The following is a 16120-nucleotide window of genomic DNA, read 5'->3' on the forward strand; positions in this document are numbered from 1 at the left end:
TCTCCTATAGTTCTGATCCTCCTGTCATTCTGATCCTCCTCTAGCTCTGATCCTCCTATTCCTCCGCTCCCCCGCTTGCCCGGCTTCCGTCCTCGCCTCCTCCTGCAGCTCCGATGCTCCTGTCCCCTCTCTCCGTTTCCCTGCTCCTATTCCCTCTCTCCTGTTTCCCCGCTTGTCCCCGCTCCACCTGTTGCCGCTGTCCCGCTCCTTGTCCCGCTGCTGTCCCCTGCATCCCGCGGGGAGCGCCGCTGGGGGCTCAGGCTTGGCAGAAGCCGCCGGCATTAATTAGCGCGGCTCAGGAGCGGGATGAGCCGCTCGGTAATCCCGAGGGGCAGGCAGAGCCTGGCTGCCCGCACCGGCATCCTGCAGCTCCGGGGTTGCTCTTTTTAGCTTCTAAGCCGGAAACTGGGCGATCTCACGGGGTCAGGCACGGGAGAAGCGGAGCTGGCGGAGCGCTGGGGCTGCTCCGGAGGTGCTGGCTCCGCCGGGGTTTTGGGTCCCGAAAAGGATCCGTGGGCTTCCCGGGTGGGGAGGCGTGTGACGGTGTCACATGCCCGTGGCTTGCAGTTTCACTTTGAAACCAGGGAGAAAGTCCGGCCTGGAACAAACTCACTGACAGGCAGGGGGGGTTGAGCCCTGTACCCCATCCCTGGCCCACTGGTGTCTCCAGCAGCTGGATGTAGGGTCATAGAGGTGGTTTGGGTACCTGGATCCCTGTACAGGGACAGTTTAGGGTTTGGAGTGGTCCTTGCATGCAGGAAAGGAAGGGAAAGGCCTGGCGCACCCCGAGCACTCTTCCTTCCTTCCTGGCCTTTGCCCTGGCTCAGCCCTTCCGCCTCCCCAGCCTGACTCCTTGGCTCTGTCCTGCAGCCTGCACCAGCTCCTGGGGGCTGTCACCCCAGCCCACACCCTGCAGGGCCCCCCTCTGCCCGGGGCTGCCCCCCAACAGCGATGGAGGGAGAGCCCACCCTGCGCCTCCGAATCTTCGACCTCAACTGCTGGTGAGTCCAGACATCGCCAGGTCCTTGCCAGGCTGTGTGGGTGGAGATGGGGGCACCACACTGGGAACGGGTCCCACCTTGGGGCTACCTTCATGGCCCCTTCATTTTGGGGTTACACCAATCTCTCAGCCCCAGAGGGTCATGAGGTGCTTGGCTGGGTAGAGCCTCCTGTCCCCTCTGTGCTTGTTAGCCTCAGAAAAACCCCCCATTTGCACCCCAAGCAAGGATGAGCTGCCTCAATTCTCCAGGCAGGAGAAGCTGTCCCCAAACAGCCTCCCTGCAGATCCCTCTTGTCCCCATGTCCTCACATGACCCTTTCCCCTTCTGGTCTTTCCCATTTGCATCCTGCCCCTCCTGGTAGTGGAGCCCTCTTTCTCTCCCTCGTTTTGGGTCACAGTGGGCCCCAAGAGCCCCCCTCACCCTGTCCCCACCAGCCTTGACTGTCCCTCTCTGTGGCAGGGCCATCCGCTACCTGAGCAAGCGGCGGCAGGAGCGCGTGCGGCTCATCGGGGACAAGCTGTGCCAGGAGGGCTTTGACCTGGTGCTGCTCCAGGAGGTGAGGGCAGGTTGTGAGCAAAGTGCACCCATTCCCAGCCTGGGAGATGAGTGTGACTGTTCTCAGCCTATCCCACTGTTCTCCAGGTGTGGAGCGAGCAGGACTACAGTGACCTGAAGGTGAAGCTAGCAGGCTGCTACCCCTTCTCCCATTACTTCCGCAGGTGAGAAGGGCAGGGTCAGCCCCCTGGGGCTGTCTGTGGGGCAGTGCCAGGGATGTGCCAGGGCTGTGCCACGTCCTTGGGGTTTACCACTTGCAGAGACCCCTGGGATCCTTTAGGTCACCTCTGTCACTGTGGGACACTCCATGCCTGGGCAGTGGGATGCTCACAGGAGCACACTGGGATCCAGACATCTGGAGAGTCCTCCTGGATCAGGGCTAGAGTGAGGCAGAGCTTTTGGGAACCACCCCATGCCTGGCCAGTGGGATGCTCACAGGAGGGATCACACTGGGATCCAGTCATCTGGGGAGTCCTGGCTCAGGGCTAGAGTGAGGCAGAGGTTTTGGGAACCACATCTCCTGACTGTGCTTTTTCCATCCCACAGTGGGGTGATCGGCAGCGGCCTCTGCGTCTTCTCCAGATTCCCCATTCTGGACACACTCCTCTACCAGTACTCACTGAATGGGTACCCCTACATGGTAAGTGGGGTGGGGGGCACTGTGGGTGTCCCACAGAGCCTCAGTAGCCCTGACCTACCCTTCTTCCCCTTGGGCAGCTCCAGCATGGGGACTGGTTCTGTGGCAAGTCCGTCGGTCTCGTCGTTATGAAGATCTCAGGGATCATCTTCAATGTCTACGTCACCCATGTGAGCATCCTGGGGAAGAACCCAGCATGGGGGAACAATGGGGAGGAGGGGAATGAGTGGCCATATCCCTCTTTTACTGTCCCCTTGCTTTAACCACTGCTGTCCACCCTCTGCCCTGGACTATGCACTGATTTAATAAAATATTGCTGGGGGCAGGGGGCAGTGACCTGGCTATGCATTGGGGTGAGAGTCCCAGTGCTGTCCCCAGTGGGGATGACATAAGGACGAGGTGTTTGGAGGGTTGGTGGGTTTGCAGGGAGCCTGGGAGCAGGGCAGGTGTTGGTGTGGCAGTCACAGCCCCTTTGCTCTCCTGGTCTCTGCAGCTACCACGCGAGTACTGCCGGGACAAGGACGCCTACCTGCCCCACCGCCTGGTGCAGGCCTGGGAGCTGCACAGTTCATCCGGTGAGCAGCTGCAGGGTCCCCCTGCCCCTGGGGCTTGCACTGCAGAGAGCTCCCATTTGCACCAGTGCCAGTCAGGAATAAGGTGTGAGGAGCACTGGGCAGGCCTGGTGCCAGCAGGGCAGGGAAGAACAGCCACCCTGTGCTCACAGACACACCTCAAAGGCAGCAGATGTGGTGCTGCTGGGAGGAGACCTGAACATGCACCCTGAAGATGTGGGCATCCGGCTGCTGCGGGGCTGCACGGGGCTGCGGGACGCCTTTGCTGAGGCCACGCACTTTGAGGTGAGCTGAGGGGCTGAGTGGGGTCCCAGGGCACAGCAAGAGCCCCCCACCCACCCAGGCTCTTGTCTCAGGGCTGTAAGAACGGCTGCACACCTTGTTCCCTGGACAACTGCCTTCACTGACAAGTCAGAGATGCTGCCCTTCCCGCTGGGCATCCGCATTGACTACATCCTCTACAAGGTAACAGGGGTGTCTGCCACCAGCTGTGAGGGGGTGAGGCACTGCTGTGACCCCCTGTCCCCTCACCCAGGCCATCTCCAGCTTCACGGTGAAGTGTGAAGAGCTGAAGACCACCACAGGGCCAGCCCCAGGCATGGCCATCCCCTTCTCAGACCACGAAGCTGTGATGGCAACACTGCACATCCAGAGGCAGGGACAGCCTGCAGGTGCCACCCTGGGCACAGCTGGTAGGTTGGGGGGCTGCTGCCAGCATCCACTGTGTGCTGGGGGCTGCTGGATGGACTGCTGGAGTTGGATTCAATTATTTGGGGATGTTTCCCTTGTGGAGGAATGCAGAGTTGTGGGGATGGGGAGAAGGGTATTGGGGTGGTAGGGGGGAGTGTAGGGATGGTAATGGTGCTCCCACCATGCTGAGGGCCCCTGTCCCCACAGACCTGGCACTGGCAGACGTGGTGACAGAGGCACGGACAGAGGTGGGCGTGGGGCTGCGGGCGGCGCAGCGGCAGCGCTACTCCTGGGGCAGGATGGCCGTGCTGGCCCTGCTGCTGCTGCTGCTCCAGGCTGCAGCTGCCCTGGGCACACTGGCTGGGCTGGCAGCAGAGCAGCCCTTCCCCAAGCTCTCCTTCTGCCTGCTGGCCTTCCTCTCCCTCGCCACCCTCGTCATCGCCACCGGTCTCCACATCTTCCACACCATGGAGGTGAAGATGCTGCACGGCACCGAGGACCAGATGTGGATGGCACTGAGGGCCCTGCAGGAGCGTCCCAGTGAAGGCTGAGCTGAGGCTGTGGGTGTCCCACAATGTCCCCTTGGCCTCACCTTGTCCCCTTTTTCATCCTTGTTTTTAGATGACTTCAGATTTTAGGCAAGCAGCACTGCAGCCAATGCAGTAGTGCAGATTTGACAGCTGCCTCTGAGTGAAATTAAGATTTTTGGGGTAGATTTATTGCACTGACCCCTGTGAGAACCACTATGGAGGCAAATTTTTATTGCTCTCTTTTTAAACACACCCTTTTGTACATGGAGGGACCCACTGGCCTGGCTGGAAGGCCTGAGACGCTGAGGCTCCCCTTGCCTGGGGTGGCCTCAAAGTTTACACTGGTGGCTGTTCTGGCAACCAGTCCTGACTCTGATGGAAAATAAAGGTGGTATTTTAACCTTTGGCACTGGGTGAGGGGGGCTTTATTTGAAGGAAGGGGGTTTGCAGCAGGATTGTAGGGCTGGTACAAACACAGGAAGGGCTGGAGGAGGTGCTGAGGGGAATGGCAGGGTGGTGTTGCTAAGAGAGGAACCTATGCCTGGGACCCACATCCCAACACATCTGGGGCTGCCATGAGCACCATTTGGCCACAGAGGCCACCTTGCAACAGCCAGGGGCTCTAGGGGTGCCTGAGGTCTGTGCAAAGGCCAGTGTGGCATTGCCAAGCAGAAGAAATCCCAAAGGGGCAAGGAGGGCACAGCCCTTGCCCTCGGTGTTAGAGTGCTGGTCCTGAGCAAAATTCCTTTAGGAACTACTGGACAAAAAGCCCTTTCCTGGCACAGGGAGCTCATGGTAGGGTTCTTACCCTGGTTTCCTGCAGCAGCTGGGGACAGTGTGGACGTGGCATCCAAAATCACTGGTGTAGAGTGGCTGGAACAGCCCAGTTTGTTTGTCACTGGCCCCAGCTTGTACAGCCAGATGTCCCTTGAGATGGACAGTCCAGGCTGGAATGGATGCCCTCAATTGGGAAGGATGTCCCAGGGTGGCTTTGAGGGGTCATTCTTGAAGGTGCCCCTGCACATAGGGCATCTGCCCTGGTGGCCAGTCACCTCCTCACTGCTGGGAGCCACCACAGCCCCCTTTTGCAGTCCCCTGTGAGTCTTGTTTTCCAGCAAGCACAAGGCAAAAGCAGTCCAGCCACGCACAGGAACATCCCCTCAGCACCCCAAAGCTGAGAGTGCTCCTCAGTGTCTCCTCATGTGGGCATCCACCAGCAGGTCTGGCCCCTCCGTGACGGACTTTGGCAAGCAGGGAGCTGGATTTGCTGTGGCAGCTGCTGGCACTTGCAGGCAGCTGAGGCATTGCCACCTCCAGAGGTAGCTCAGAGTGCTGCTCAGCCCAGATTCACACACACACACACTCTGCTTGTCCCTGGGAGGATCCAGTGGCTCTGTGCAGATCAAGCCCGCAGCTCGCTGAGCCGCTTCTCCTCCTGCAACTGGATGAGGACGTTCCGCTTATTCACCACCTCCACCAGCTGCTTCAGGATCTCCTGCTCAGCCTTCTCATCCTCAGCTGTCTTCAGGGTATCTGTGGGAGCAGGGGGTCAGAGTAGAGCTGGGAAAGCCACAAGCCCTGAGCTGGGATCCTCTCCCTGGCACGTGCTGGCACTCACCATCCTTGTTCATGTAACTCCGGAGCTTCTCGTCAAGCTGACACTGCTGCTCCTCCAGCTTCAGCTCCTGCACCCTGTGGGGAGGAAAAGGGTGTGCTGGGTGCTGGGTTCACAGGAGATGGGGTCAGCTGAGCCCCCACACCGAGCAGGGAGCATCCCCCAAGCCTCACGCAATCATGAGGTCTGACTCCTCGGTCATCAGATTGTTCTTCTTCTGCACCAGGTACAGCAGCTGGTTTGTCCACTGTGTCTGCTGCTCAGCTGGGCTCTCTGCAGGACAGGGGAATGGTGAGAAGGCTGCAGACTCCCCTTGCAGGGTCACAGTGCCCTGCCCTTCCTGGCCTTACTGTTCTCATCCCGGAGTAATTTCTCCAGCTTGATGCCCTGCTGCTCCAGCTCCCGGAACGTCACCTCAATCTCCTCCAGCCGCCTCTGGATGGCCTGTGGGAGAAGGGCAGCACTTACCTGCAGGCCAGCACCTGCCCAGCAGCAGCAGGATGGAGGGGACAGGCTACAGTGCCACTCTGAGGACCTGACTCTCTGCTGTGGGGTTACCTGGGCTCTGCAGAACCTTTTCATCTGGGATTCCCTGGCCCGGCGGGCCAGTGTGCGCTTCCAGGTGGGGTATTTCTCCTCTTCCCTGGGGTCTGGGTACTGTGAAAGGATGGTGACATGGGCAGGGGAGTCAGACCCGGGGCCTCTGTGAGAGGAGCCCCAGCCAGCCCCTGTGCTGGTACCAGCACCACCTGGGGAAAATCCTCACCAGCTCTTTCACGATGCCAAGGCCTATGCATTCCTCCTCTTCTTTCTCCTCCTCCTCCTCGCTGTCACTCTCCTCCAAATCTGCCCAAGCAAAGAGCTGTTTCAGGCTGGCTCCTCATGAGCAAGATGTGGGATACAGCAGGGTCCTGGAGGGACTGAGAGCTCTGCTCATCTGGAGGCTCCAGTTTGTACCACCTACCTTTCTCTGTGTCAGTTTTCTCCTCCTCCTCCTCCTTGCAGGCGCCGTGCCGCTGCCGCAGGGCAGGGAGGGCCCCAGGTGCTGCTTGGGGCCGCAGACGAGCTGGCTTTGGTGGAGGCTCAGGCTCTGCTTCACTGGTGAGGTTCAGCGTGGACAGGCTGAGCTTCTCCAGTGGTGTAAGGACGATCTTCCTCCTGCCCCCACTCTCCTCACCCTCCTCTGCTGTCCGCTGGGGCTCTGCCCTGGGAACCTTCTCTTCCCTCACATCCCCCCCAGGCTGTGCCAGCAGCTCCTGCTCCTCTGTGTCACCAGCATCTGCAGTGTCCTCAGCTTCCCCAAGCTCTTCCCCTGCCTGTGGGGCTGCTGGAGTGGGCTGAAGTGGACTGGGTGCCCACTCCATGGGAGACACACGTGAGCTTCCAGCATCTGAGGGTGGGTGGGCAGCAGCAGCAGCATCCTAGGGCAGAGCCAGAGCAGAGGCATGATACAGCACAGAGCCACACCCAACCACCCCCCTCCACATTTTGCCTTTCCTCCATCACCTACAGGGATTTAGGGTGATTTACCCCATCAGGCAGTGCTGAAGCCTCATCCTGGGCCAGATCCACACTGTGTGGGTTGGGATAATGCAGCGAGCAGTAAAAATGACCTGGGGGGAGAAGCAGGGGGCAAACTCCCGTGACACCTGCAGAGTGGATAACTGATGCCCCAAGCACTCCCCCTCCCCAAAAAAAGCCACCTCACCATCCTCCTCGTGGAAGGCATAGTCTCCCAGGCGCAGGGTGGCCCCGCAGCGCCGGCACTGGAAGCAGCCGCGGTGGAAGAATCGTCCCTCGGCGCTGGCTCGCTCCAGGATGTACACACGGCACCCGCAGAAGTAGCAGGCGTCACTGTTCTCCCCTGTCCTCTCCCTCGATGGCTGCAGGGGGGGTGGACAGGCTGGGGTGGCACTGGGGGCCTGGCAGCCACCCTGCCCCGTGGCTGTGCCAGCAGCCATGGGGGGACAGGGCAGGGCTTTGCCCCTCTCGCGGCGCTGGGTGCTGGGGATGGGTGAGGGAGCGGCAAGTGTTGGCTCAGGAAAACCAGTTGGGTCAGGAAACAGGCAGGGAGGAGCTGGGAACCTGTGGGCGTTTGCTGGTGCAGCCCTGGTGCCAGCCCTTGGCTCGGCCCTGCCAGCTGCTGGTGCCCTGCTGGTGCCCACCTGCCCTGGGCTGGACTGTCCATCCCAAGGTGACACAAGGACCAACCTGCCCTGGCTCCGTCACGATGGTTTGCAGCGGCTCGTGGGCACTGTCCGGAGTGTCTCCATCCAGCCCCGTGTCCAGCTACAAGTGACCCAAGGGGAGGGTCAGCCCCCCACTCTCCCCCCAGGACAGCCCCCGTGGGGCTCCTGGGGCAGACCCACCTCAGTGTCCCTGTGGCTCTTCTTGGCCTCAATGTCCTTCTGGGAACTGTCCTGCAGATCCAAAGGGGGTGGTTAGGGTGGGGAGTGGGACAGGGTTTTGGTGTGTCATGAGGGTCTGGGTGGGGGGGTCTCTCACCTGGGCACGTTTGTGTGCCAGGTTCCGGCTCCTCTGCAGCTTGCTGAGGAAGAGGAGGGCCCCTCGTGTGCCACAGGGAGACAGTGGCTTCTTGCTGACCTCCACCTCTGCACAGAACATGGCCATTTTGGTGGGACCCACCCAACAAAGAGGAGAGCAGCCAGCCAGCCCCAGTGCGGCTCAGAATGGGATAAAACTCCCCAAAATCTCACACCTGGAGAGGTCCTGAAAATTTGATAGAAGTGGCTGAGGTAGGTGATGAGGTCCAGGCGGTCAGGCTCTGTCATGCTGGCCATCTCAATACTGGAGAGGACAGGCTGGATGCCCAGCTCCTGCTCTGCTATGTCCAGCATCATCTGGTTGGTCTGAATGGCATCCTGGGAGGCCACGGAGTCAAAGTCCCTGTGGGGAGATACAGCTGCCCTCAGGGTGGGCTCTGCAGGGTGGGAGGTCCCAGGGGTCCCAGGCACTCACACCAGGTCTGGGCGGAATCGGTGGATGAGGGCACACAGGGCCAAGCCACTGCTCCAGGAGGTGCTGAAGTTGGTCACGGCCACGCCAGGGTATCCAGCTGTGCTGGCCTGGCACCAGCTCAGCAGCTCTTCAAAGACAGCTCCAGGGGCTGATGGGGAGGCAGAGACAGGGGACACCCCCTCCAGTCCACCTCCTGCCTCAGCATCTATGCTTTAACAGGGAAGGGATCCCATGGCAGCAACCTGAGACACCCCCCACAGCCATCCCCACAAATCTCAGTATAGGTTGATAAAGCATCTGTCAGTATTTCATGGCTCAGCATCAGTGCAGGCTGGAGGGGCACAGCCTCCTCCCCAGAAGGCAGAAGGGGGGCTGTGTCCCCATGTGGGACACAAGCAGAGGGGATAGAAACCATTGGTGTCACCAGGACAGCCTGCTGGACACAGGCCAGGGTACAAGAAACAAGGATGGGGAGGAAAATCAGGGCAGCAGACACTTGGGCATGGGCTGCTGGAAGGAATGGGGCAGGACTGGTTGCTCCTACCAGTGCTGAGCCGGTTGTCACTCTTCCTTTTGGAGTCCACCTCCACCATGCCCACGAGGTAGAGGTCCTTGACCTGCCAATGGGGACATGCCAGTGGTGGGTCACCACCTGTGCAGAGCCAATGACACCACACAGGGAACTAGCCCTGGCAAGGGGGACACCTGGATACCACCACACAACTCTCCAGAACCCTCTGCCATCCACAATGGGCAATGCATTCAATGTCCTGGGCTTCAGGACACACCCTCTGGTGACAGGGGATTGTCACAATGACAGCCAAGGAGGTCCCAAGGCAGGAGCTGGCCAGGTACCTGGCTGGCTTTGATGGCCTGCAGGTTGATGTTGGGGTAGCGCGTGGCCGGGTCGATGCTGTACTGACTGATGTTCTTGTTGGTGTTGTCAGGGGATGTCTGCGAAAGGTGCTGGTAGATGCTCTCCCTGGGTGCAAGGGTACAGGGCTGGCATCACTGCTGCCATCCTCAGGTGCTCCAGACCCAGCCCAGCAGATGGGGACACTCACCTCTCAGCCAGCACCTCCAGCGGGGGGGGTCCCGGCCGCCCACCGCCGCACCATCCACGCCGCATCGAAGGCAGCGAGGAAACCCCTGGCCACCCCGGTGCCCAGAGGCCAGAAGGGCTGTGAAAGGAAAGGCAGAGCTGGAACTGGACTTGCATGGCTGGTCAGGGCAGCTGGGAGGAGGCTGGGAGCTGCCAAGCTTGGCTAGGGATGAAAGGGAGTGGCAGAAGGACGCGCACAGAGGATGGGTGGCCGTCTCCTCCCCTGCCAGCACAACAGCGTCTGGGGAGGGGCTGGGCTGCTCCTCCATCCTGAACCAACCCCAGCTCTCTGATGGGGCTGGAAAAGGGGATAACCTCCCTAAAACATGCACTAATGGCAGCCTGCCCAAGGAAAAGGGGATAACCTCCCTAAAACATGCACCAGTGGGAGCCTGCTCAAGGAAAAGGGGATAACCTCCCTAAAACATGCACTAGCGGGAGCCTGCCCAAGGAAAAGGGGATAACCTCCCTAAAACATGCACTAGTGGGAGCCCGCCCAAGGATGGGCTGCACTGGGTAACTGCAGATAGGGAGGGTAAATGTATTGCAACCAATGCAATTTGCAGGGAGAGGGAAATGGGGGCAGGGGAAGCTCTCACCTCCACCAGGCAGTCGCCCACCAGCCCCAGGAGCAGGTGGCTCCCGTTGTGCTCCCGCACCAGCGCCGCGTTCTCCGAGCGCGTCATGCAGGTGAAGTCGAACATGTCAACATCCGGCAGCTCCCGGTGGTTGAGGGCAAACTCCAGCTCGGGCAGGCAGTAGTTGGTGGAGAAGTTGGCAGCTTCTTTGGCATAGCTAAGGAGGGCATCCCGGTTCACATTCTCCGGGGACAGGAGGCTCTCGATGTCCGCCTTGTCCTGTGGGGATGGGGTGAAGCTGACTGGCATGTGGGAGGTGATGTTTGTCCCTCAGCCTGGCAGCACCCAGACCTAGGGTGTAGCTGTGCCACTGCACTCTCACTACCCTGGAAGGATTTTTCTTGTGACAAAGGCAGCAGCTGCTGCAGCTGCATCACCCCAGGGGTGTGCAGTCAAACCAGCATCCACAGTTTGCATCCCACTTTCAATGCTTTCAGCTGCCCACTTCTGTGAGATCCCAGGGTCAGATCCTGCCCTTCTCACCTGCAGGATGACCCCCTTCTTGAGCAGGCTCTGCTTCTTGGCCGTCATGACGAAATAGTGAGTGTCATCCTTGTAGTACACGATGTTTTCCAGGTCAATGCCTGGTGAGAGGGAAGGGGCTGAGCCAGGGCTATGGGGTGTCCCTGCACTGGGCTCAGACACCAAATGTCCCTACAGTGGGGTACCACATGGGGACATGCACCCCATAACTGGGGACATCCTGGGGCTGAACCTCAGGAGGGGCAGGAGCCCCCAATGCCCCACATGCATGGGACCATGGGACCACTGACCCGTTTTGTTGTAGAGGTTCTGGAAGAACTTCTGGTTGTAGATCCGGGCCACGCCGCTGATCTCAGCCACCTCCACCTCAGCGCGGCTGTGGCGGTTGATGAAGTTGGTGGTGATGCCAATGGCCAACTTCCCCCGCGTCTCCTTCCGCTTGAACCCTGCAGCAGGGCAGAGCTGTGAGCCCCCACCCAGCCCCCACACCGGCCCTGGGGCTGCAGGGACACCTGCTGTCACCTTCAGGGACAAATTTGCCACCGCCAGCTGAGATGAGGACGTCAAACTCGTAGTGGGTGATGGGAGAGGAACTGGGCTGCAGCACAGCCTGCCAGCCACCTGCAGGGAGAGAGAGGGGTAGTTATGAATGTGTAGGGGAAGGGCTGCATCTCATTCCCTCCAGAAAGGCCCAGCAGAGGGATTGGGGGGCCCACAGCCCAGGAATGTCACCCACCCTGGGGTGATACCAGGAGATACCGTACCTGCCTTGCTCGTGGGGGGAACAAGGCCCTCAAACTTCACATTGATGTGCACCTCCACCCCCAGCAGCAAAGCCACCTTCAGCAGGATCAGCTGGAGCTGCCGGATACCTGGTGGGGAGAGAGGCACTCAGGGCTGTACCTCATGGTCCCTGCACTCCCCACAGCCAGAGATCCAGAGCCTGGTGCCCCTGGCACTCACTGATGTGGTCCAGCGTGCCGGTGCAGAAGCGCCCATAGAACTTCTTGGCGCCCAGCGCCCGCAGGTCGTGGATGGTGAAGGGCCAGAGGTGCAGGACGTTGTTGCGGGAGAAGGAGTCGCGTTTCTCCAGCAGCACCACGCGGGCGCCCAGCAGCGCCAGCTCGATGGCCGCCCGCAGCCCACAGGGGCCAGCGCCCACCACCAGGCACTGCCGGGGCATGGCACGGCGTGGGTGGGTGGGCAGCCCCACAGCAGGGTGGGGGTGAACCCCCCCAGCACCTCCCCGCCTGCTTGGTCAGGTTCTGGCCTTCCTCAGTATTCCTCTTTTCAAACTGGGGTGGCCCACCATCCCCTGAACCTTGCCTTCACACAGGGCAATGGCAGCAATTAAAACATTGGATCAGATAAGGTCTGCTGCAGCCCTGACATGGGTTTGGTCTCCTGACAGCTTCTGCATAGGGATGGGACAACAGGGCACAGCAGTCAGGGCAAAAGCCATCATCTCTGGGACAGGGAACAGATGTCCCCAAGGAGACATCCTACTTGGAATGCTCTTGAATGCTCAGAAAGGACTTGACAAGTCCCTCACCCTGCCATGGGATGTCCCCAGTGAGAGGCAGCTGGGAGGAGGAAGGACTCTGTTGGCTGGGTGGCACTGAGGTGGCATCATGCCATGGGGAGCTGAGCAGTGCTAATTAACATCCTGTCCCATTAAACTCCACCAACCTCCCGCCTGGCACATGCTACATCCTCCTGGGACGAGAGCCAGAGTGTCCCAAGGGATGTCCTCACCCTGGAGACAAGGACACAGGGCAGGGAGGGACCCAAACCCCTCACCCCACACCCCGGGTACCTTGGTGCCAGCACAGGCTGTGCCCTGGTCGTAGTCCTTGTGCCCAGCTTTCTTATCCAGCTTGCTCCACAAAGCCTTGGCATTCCAGTAGTTGAGGGCAGCCTTGAGGCCATGGTAGAGCTGCAGCCCAGTGCCCTGCAGCCCCAGCTGCTGGCACAGCTCCACGAAGCAGCCCAGCACCTCCCGGCACTCCCCGGCACGCAGGAACCTCTCGAAGATGGCATGGGCCGGGTTGCCCGGCTCCTCGGCTGGCACACTCATCCCGTGTCACCCTGCAGCCTGGCACAGGGACAGCAGAGCTCAGCAGGGAGGGACCCTCCCCATCCCCACCCCAAAAGGCATCCCATACCAGACCTGGTGTCTCAGTGCCAGGTTTCCCAGCTGCAGGTGCTGATGGCGCTGTCAAAATTGGCGCAATTTGTGGCAGCAGCTGATGCAACTGTCCCCGGATGCTGCACCCAGGGAGCCACAGGGACACCCTGCCACTGCACCCAGAGAGCCACAGTGTCACCGTGCCACAGGGATGTCAGGGGAGGGGATGGCTGTGGCAACAGCAAGTGGTTTCTTCCATGCACGAGTACCTGCAACAGGCAAGAGCAGAGCAAGTTGTTAAGTTGTTTTGGAGCAAAGAGACCGCTTCCTTCCTCTGCAGCCTCACTGGGGGGATGGGAGGGAGCTCCTGGCTTTAGGAGTCAGCCACACAGCTGCTGCAAAAACCAGCAAGACCAGCCCTGGGGCTGGAAGGAGCAGCCTGGCTTCTGCAGCTGGAGTGGGGTGACCTTTTCCCCCACCACTTCTACCACTCCTGGAGAGGGGTGAAGCAGATTAGCACAGAGGAAGCACCGGTGAGGAAATCAAAGTCAAATCACCCTACAAACAGCCTCATTGTGCCACGGAAGCTGTGGGAGGAGGGGTGCAGCACATTCCCTCCAGGCACCCCAAAACCCCCTGCCCCTGGCATCGCCCAGGGGACCAGCTCTCCTTGCATCTCACACCCAGCACTGCCCCGAGCAGCAAGAACAAAGTTTTGCCTTTTCCAACCACTGTCACCAAGCCCCGGGGCTGTGAGAGGCTCCCCCAGCACAGCAGAGACACGGTGCTGGAGGAGGATCTGCTGGAAAGGCTCGGGAAGACGGAGAGATCTCACCTTTGAAACTGGTCTTTGCCCTCCTCCCTGAGTGTTATCGTGGGCACGTGGCAGCACCAGGAAGGTGGTGGCCACTCCTGAAGTGGGACAAGGATGCCACGAATAAATTAGGCTACCCTCAGGAGGAGGGGCCTGGGGGGTGTGCGGAGAAATGAGTTACTTAAGCACTTAAATTTTGGCTGGAAAGACAAAATTCTAGCTGGATTTCAAGCTCAGTCTCACTCAGGACTTTTCCAACACCAGAATGTGCCTTGCAAAGCAGTTCTGCAGGTCACCTTCCCTCCAGTCAGTTCTCCAGGTCACCTTCCCTTCCAGCATCACACTCAGGAAATCTGGGCATTTTAACCCCTTCCTTCCTGGGCAGACATAAGGCAGATAAGGCACCCGGCGTGGCACACCAGGGGCTGGCACCAGAGTGGGGACAGAGGACATGGCCTGTGCATTCATGATGGGCCTGTGAGACCTGGGGACAGACTTTTGCTCTTCCCCTGAGCGCTGCTAGTGAGACAGGATGAGCCTGGGGAAACTGAGGCAGCGCTGCAAACCTCCCCAGAGAGTCTGCAGTCCTTCCACCACAGAGACTGGCCAGGCACCAGTGCCCTGTGAGGATGAGCTGTCCTCCAGGAGCTCAGGTCACTGCACTGGCACCTGCCAAGGTCACCACACAGCAGCCCCAGGGAGGTGGGACAAAGGATGGGAGCATCTACTCCAGCCTCAGCAGCTCCTGGCTCTGAAAAAAATCCCTTTTCAAAGCGTTGATTCCCACTGGACATGATGCCAGGGGGAGTGTGCTGCCCAGGAAAGCTTTCCAGCCCCTACACTTCAGCAGGGAGGCTCAGAGGAGGCAGAACAACAAGCCTTGTGTTATACAGTTTCCTGCAGAAAGGATTATCCTGCCAGCTCAAACCCCCCTGACAACTGCAAGCAAGGTCAGAAACTCCTAGGCTCCTGCAGGCTCGGTACAAAACCCCAGCTTTCAGCCCACAAAGGCCAGTGGCAGTGGAGGAGGGCACAGTCTGAGCCAGCCTGCCTGTGGCTCTGTTCCTTCCATCAAAGCCTTTTGCATTTCTTCCCTGAACACTGTTCTGCAAGCAGGAGGGAGGAGGGGGGTTTGCAGCCAGCCCTGACTCATCTCCTGTCGGCTTTGGCTGGCTGCAGAAATGCCTATGGGGACATCACCCCAGGGACACATGAGGAGCACCCCTGGAGCAGGGACACCCCATCCTGCCCTGCAGATCAGGGTCTCCCTCTTGCCCTTGCAGGAGGAGCAGCCTCTTGGGAGGAGGTGGGGGAAGCTGCTTGGGAGCTCACGTGTCTTCCAGGCACATGGAAATGGGGTGGGAAAGGACACAGCTCCAGAGCTGATGGAAGCTGGGAGGGTTTTGAGCAGATCAGCTGCGCTGGCTCCCAGCATGGATGGGCTGTTCCAGGTTTGGGATCCAGCCTGGACACCACTTGCTGAGCTGGGCTGGACCAGGAGAGCCCTTCCAGTGAAAGGCAGGATGGAGGGACCCAACAGCTTGGGCAAAGCCTTGCTTTAACCCCCAGCTGAGCTGCGAGCGTGTCAGGAAGGGGTGAAGGCACTGGAAGCTCTTATCAATGTTACTGAGCTCAGGAGAAACATGCCAGGTGTGGGACTGGGCAGGGAGACCACCCTGGCCAATGCCACGGAAACTTGCCTTGATTTGGGTGGCTTTTAATCCTTGTAGGGAAGGAAAAATCCCTGCCAGCTCCTCTGGTTTGAGCAGGGATGTGGGTGCATGAGCACCCCAGCTTTGCAAGGCTCCAGCATGGAGCTGCAGGGAGAAGGGCTGAGGAGAGGGGACAAACCCGGGTAGCCCTGCCAAGGATCCACACACAACAGCCTGGCCACGTCCCGGGGAGCCCTGGGCACAGACAACACCTGGGGGGGAACAAACGTGCGCCCCTGTTTTTGCTGCTCAGCATGTCCCCCCTGCCCAACACCAGCCCACGTAGGGACCTGGCTCTTGCAACTGAATCTTGGTAAAAAGAGGAAGTCTGGTCACGGCCAGCTTCACACGCCACATAATTTCCCTCTTCCTGCTTCTCCTTTACCCCAAAGCACATCTGTGACAGACATCTGCGTGATGATGCACAGAGCATCCCTCATGGATTTCAGCAAAGCTCTTCCCACCCCATTCTACTCATCACTGGAAGCACTGGTGGTTCTGGGATCGGAGGAGGAGGAGCAGGGAGACCTCTCTCTTCCTTTTGTCCCGAGAGCAGCAGAAGTAAGGGGCTGGAGGGGAAAAGCAGCGAGGATGGAGCAGGGGTGACCCCGCTGCACCCGGGAGAGGCTGTGGGGAGGGATCAGCCGGAGAAAAAGCGCTACCT

General features: G+C 59.8%; 2 protein-coding genes across 2 annotated transcripts; one reads left to right on the plus strand and one right to left on the minus strand.

The window, feature by feature from the left end:
* The first annotated feature begins 122 nt into the window (after window positions 1-122).
* On the plus strand, window positions 123-4390 carry SMPD2 (sphingomyelin phosphodiesterase 2). The gene is given in 13 exon segments (XM_079327237.1): window positions 123-318; window positions 871-1001; window positions 1461-1557; window positions 1644-1720; window positions 2103-2196; window positions 2274-2363; window positions 2687-2750; window positions 2753-2768; window positions 2918-3050; window positions 3122-3163; window positions 3165-3230; window positions 3301-3457; window positions 3663-4390. Coding segments are annotated over 13 exon segments (1323 nt in total). The 5' UTR covers window positions 123-306; the 3' UTR covers window positions 4007-4390.
* Window positions 4190-13144, minus strand: MICAL1 (microtubule associated monooxygenase, calponin and LIM domain containing 1). Its single transcript, XM_079327225.1, is given in 27 exon segments — window positions 4190-5518; window positions 5604-5677; window positions 5774-5873; window positions 5951-6044; window positions 6159-6257; window positions 6367-6446; window positions 6565-7021; window positions 7131-7213; window positions 7309-7483; window positions 7812-7889; window positions 7970-8020; window positions 8106-8212; window positions 8320-8507; window positions 8580-8727; window positions 9124-9196; window positions 9435-9561; window positions 9644-9669; window positions 9671-9760; window positions 10281-10538; window positions 10803-10903; window positions 11093-11248; window positions 11325-11423; window positions 11567-11674; window positions 11766-11973; window positions 12619-12897; window positions 12973-13070; window positions 13105-13144. Coding segments are annotated over 25 exon segments (3372 nt in total). The 5' UTR covers window positions 12880-12897; window positions 12973-13070; window positions 13105-13144; the 3' UTR covers window positions 4190-5387.
* Window positions 13145-16120: the final 2976 nt, after the last annotated feature.

The sequence above is a fragment of the Erithacus rubecula genome (genome assembly GCF_903797595.1).
Source record: "Erithacus rubecula genome assembly, chromosome: 26".
Lineage (NCBI taxonomy): Eukaryota > Metazoa > Chordata > Aves > Passeriformes > Muscicapidae > Erithacus > Erithacus rubecula.